The 4,306-nt window shown below is 41.5% G+C and overlaps 1 protein-coding gene across 1 annotated transcript; it reads left to right on the forward strand.

The window, feature by feature from the left end:
* Positions 1-3,600, forward strand: LOC119413228 (prostaglandin E2 receptor EP4 subtype-like). The gene is made up of 2 exons (XM_037680260.1): positions 1-836; positions 3,040-3,600. The coding sequence occupies exons 1-2, from the start codon at positions 54-56 to the stop codon at positions 3,598-3,600; spliced, it is 1,344 nt and encodes a 447-aa protein (XP_037536188.1). The 5' UTR covers positions 1-53.
* The last annotated feature ends 706 nt before the right edge of the window (positions 3,601-4,306 follow it).

Below are 4,306 nucleotides of genomic sequence, written 5' to 3' on the forward strand. Positions count from 1 at the left end.
ACCGGCCTTAACAAGGATATTTTATCCGCCTGCTTCACCTTTGGGACTCCACCATGAATAACCAGTCGATGACTGGGAGGACCATGGTCCCGACCATCCCGTCTGTCATGTTTATATTCGGGGTGGTGGGGAACGTCATCGCCATCGTGGTTCTTTGTAAAACCCGCAGAGAACAGAAGGAGACCACCTTTTACACGCTCGTGTGCGGGCTGGCTGTCACGGACCTCCTGGGGACCCTGCTGGCCAGTCCGGTCACCATCGCCACCTACGTGAAGGGGTCGTGGCCCGGAGGGGACCCGCTGTGCCAGTACTTCGGCTTCACCATGCTGTTCTTCTCTCTGGCGGGACTCAGTATCATCTGCGCCATGTCGGTGGAGAGGTACATCGCCATCAACCATGCCTACTTTTACAACGACTATGTGGACCAGAAGCTGGCCGGACTGACTCTCATAGCCATCTACATCTCCAACGCGCTCTTCTGCGCTCTGCCCATCGTCGGCTTTGGGCAGGTGAAGAAGCAGTACCCGCAGACCTGGTGTTTCTTGGAGTGGAGGAGCAACAGGACCAGCGATGCCGCCTACTCTTACATGTACGCCGGTTTCAGCTCCCTCCTCATCCTCGCCACTGTGATCTGTAACGTGCTCGTGTGCGTGGCTTTGATCCGGATGCACCGGCGCTTCGTGCGCAGGATGTCGCTGGGAACAGATCTGGCGCGCAACGTGGACCCGCAGAGGAGAGGGCGCAGCTTCGGGCGACTCGCCGGGGCAGAGATTCAGATGGTCATTCTGCTTATAGGCACGTCGGCAGTGGTGCTCTTCTGCTCCATCCCACTTGTTGTAAGTTCGTTGGCTGCCTGTCACCATTACGCACGTTTTACGCACGGCGCTTTCAAACTTGCCTCACATGCAGACCCAGTTAGTTAAGCTGAAATGTTTCCATCCAAGTGGATTAAAGGCTTCTGCTCCATTACTTTATTCCTGCTTTGACAATAACCTTCATCAAGCCTCTTATGCACAACTTTTACCAAATTAGATCATAAATCAGACAACCTCCTTTAGTGGTGTAAGATAAACGTCATATTTTAGTTATTTGTGTTTTAGATCATGTTTCTTCATATTCTTGTTTATCTAATCATTCTCATGTTACTTCACGTTAAGATCTTATCCCGTCTGTGTTCTTGTACTTTATTTTTAGGGTTGTGTTTTTGGTAGTGTCTTTTCTCATTCACCGTCTCTCAGCCTCCTCAATATTTCTTCAGTCTCATACCTGTCCTGTTAGTAATCACCCAGGTGTCTACACTTTCCATTTACCTCTGCTCTATTTATTCAGTCTCTGTTTCATTCAGCAGGTTGGTGTTATTGGCTTCAGGCCACAAGATTCTTTTTCTCTGGTCTTTTTGTACATGCCTGTGATCCCCCGAGTTTTTTTTAAGTTTATTATTTTGCTGCCACAGCAGCATTTCTTTTTTTAAATTTTTTGTATTAAAATAGTTTTTAGAACTCCTTGTCTTGAGTCTGCATTTGGGTCCAAGCCTTCTGCAAACCCAACAAAGCTGAGTGCAATGATTTGCAAATATCATAACTCTATATTTTATTTTTAATGGATCATGAAAGCACAACAAATATTGAAACTAAGAAATTGTGCCTTGTTTAAAAGTTGAAACAAGTCAGATATCTCTAAAAAGTTGTGACAGGGCCATGTATACCTTTTGTGAAGCATCCCCTCCTCTTTTAACAACAATTTCTAAACAACATCAATCAATCAATATAACTTTATTGTCCGTAACATTCCATGATGGAGACTTATCTTTGACATCTGGCTCATATACAAGACAACACAAGTTAAAAATGCCATAAAACTTTATAAAAGCTTTGCTAGCCCAATAAAAACATTCTAAAATATGTACACGATACATTAATAATAATAAAAACATCCCAGTAGACAATGGTTTGACATGTGAGGCTACGTTGAACATGTTGTTCCATTCTTGTCTAATGTAGGATTCAACAGTCCTTTCTTCTTCAGGTGTTTTTGTTTCAAGATGCTCCAAATATTTTCAGTTGCTGCTGTCATGATGTGTAAGTTGCCCATACCACAGGGCACTAATGCACCCTAATACCATCAGCGAGGAAGGTCTTTTAAATGAACGGGCAGGATGGTCACTCTCCTTTATAGTACAGAGGACAAGACATCTGATTTGATTTGTGTTACTACAGAACAGTTTTCCACTTTGACTCGGTTCATTTTAAACGAGCTTAGGCCCAGAGAAGACAAGGGTTTTTATGTTATTACTTTTTTGTGGATGACAGAATGAACTGTTTACAGACAGGGAATGGTGGAAATGTTCTTGAACCAGTGCAGTGATGTCTGTAACTGAATCGGACCTGATTTTATTCCAGTGCCACCTGACGGCCTTAAGATCCACCAATGTGGACTTTCAGTCTTGTCCTTTGAGCTCCAAAATTATTGAATTCTTCTGTTGATATTATGAGGTAGATCAAGAGGTATTCAAAGTCTTCCCAATTTTCAATTTAAGAGCATTATTCTGAAATTGTTTCACCATTTTTAGACAAATATTTCAGACTGGTGAACCTCTTCCCATCTTCTGAGGGATTAACTTCTAAAATGTTGTTTTAATATCCAGTCATCTACTGATCTGTTGCCAATTTAACATAAATAGTTACAAAATCCTCCTTCAGCTGTTTCCTATTTGTTCACTTACTTTTACTGCCTTTTGTTGGATCTGTCCTAACTTTGTAAAATGTGTTGTTGCCAGAAAATTTAAAACAATTTTTCTTAAAAATGGTACAATGTCAAAGTTTAAACATTTATGTTTACTATGTCCCATTGTGAGTAAAATATGGGTTTATGAGATTTTCATATCATTGCATTCTGTTTTTATTTGCATTTTACACAATGCCTCAACTTTTTCAGAATTAGGGTTATATTTACGTATAAATAAATTATTCTTATCAGTAACTTTTAAATGCACACATCCAAAACTGTCACATTTTTGTCAACTCCTCTTTTCTCTTGCAGGCCCAGGTGTTTTTGAACCAGCTCTATAAAACTCCAGTTGAACTGCGGCTGGACAAAAACCCCGACCTCCGAGCGATACGCTTTGCCTCCTTCAACCCCATCCTTGACCCCTGGATCTACATCCTGCTCCGCAAGGCTGTTCTCCTCAAGCTCATTGAGAAAGTCAAGTGTCTGTTTTGTAAAGTGGGAGCAAGAAGACCTCAGAGACAGGGGAACTTTCACTGCATAGATGCTTACCAGCTCTCTTCAAGCATCTCTAACCAGGACTCCCACTCTTTGGTGTCTCGTGAACTGCAAGACGTCAGAAAAAACTCTCAGTCCTTCCTTTGTGCACCGGAGGGAAGTGAGTCCTACTCTGGAAGCTGCCCAAAGTCAGACAAACTGTCTGGTTCACAGCCATCTTCAGTCCGAAACTCCCAAGTTTCTTATTCGTCTGAGAGTGAGACTCAAACTGAAGAAGGAGCAAACATAATCACGGATCTTTCAGTGCTGCCACGCCGCAAAGATGCAGCTCTTCAGGTGACACTAAATGCAGAGACAGTAGTGGAAAAATGCATCTGACTCTTCCAGATTCTGGGAAAAGTTTGCTATTGCAATTTCCTGCAGATGGGTTTCCTCCAACCTCCCTGGACCATTGCAAACTGTTGGCTTTTGTATGATACACATGTTGGCCTTAAAAGGTCTACTTCAATTGCTCTGAGGAAGAGTTACTCTTGGAAAAAAAAAAGGGTCGCAACTTAAAAATGACCCTTTTTATTTTAATTTAAAGTGCAGCTAAGTCAGTGATGACGGCATGAGCAGATTCTATCTTTTTGTCCAAGACAAATGTTCTGCAACAAACACTGTTGGGAAATTATATCCTCTCTAATTTAATTTTCAGCGTGCACTCGTTGTAAAAGCCTTTTGCTGCAAAGTAGATGATTATCGGAATAACTGAGTCACAAGGTCATTACTGCAAATAAACATCAGAGAGTGATTCTTGTGTGATTTAAATCAAAGTCTTGTAAAAGAGTTTTTGGATAAACTTTGTGTTAGTTCTGCAACAAGAAATTCGTTTTTTAATGTAGTGAACACAAACTCGTTGGGGTTTTTTTGCTACAAAAATGTAATTTTAACATACAAATTAAGGATTTTCTTTAACAGTGGGGACATTTTATCTTTTGGGAATCTTGATCATTATTCCCCACAGTTTAGAAACTGAGAAGTTAGTGAGCTATTCAAAAATATGTCGAGTAGAAATAAAATGCACACCTTGTAAACTGGGTTG

This window comes from Nematolebias whitei, chromosome 8 (assembly GCF_014905685.2).
Source record: "Nematolebias whitei isolate Nwh7 chromosome 8, NemWhi1, whole genome shotgun sequence".
Classification (NCBI taxonomy): Eukaryota; Metazoa; Chordata; class Actinopteri; order Cyprinodontiformes; family Rivulidae; genus Nematolebias; species Nematolebias whitei.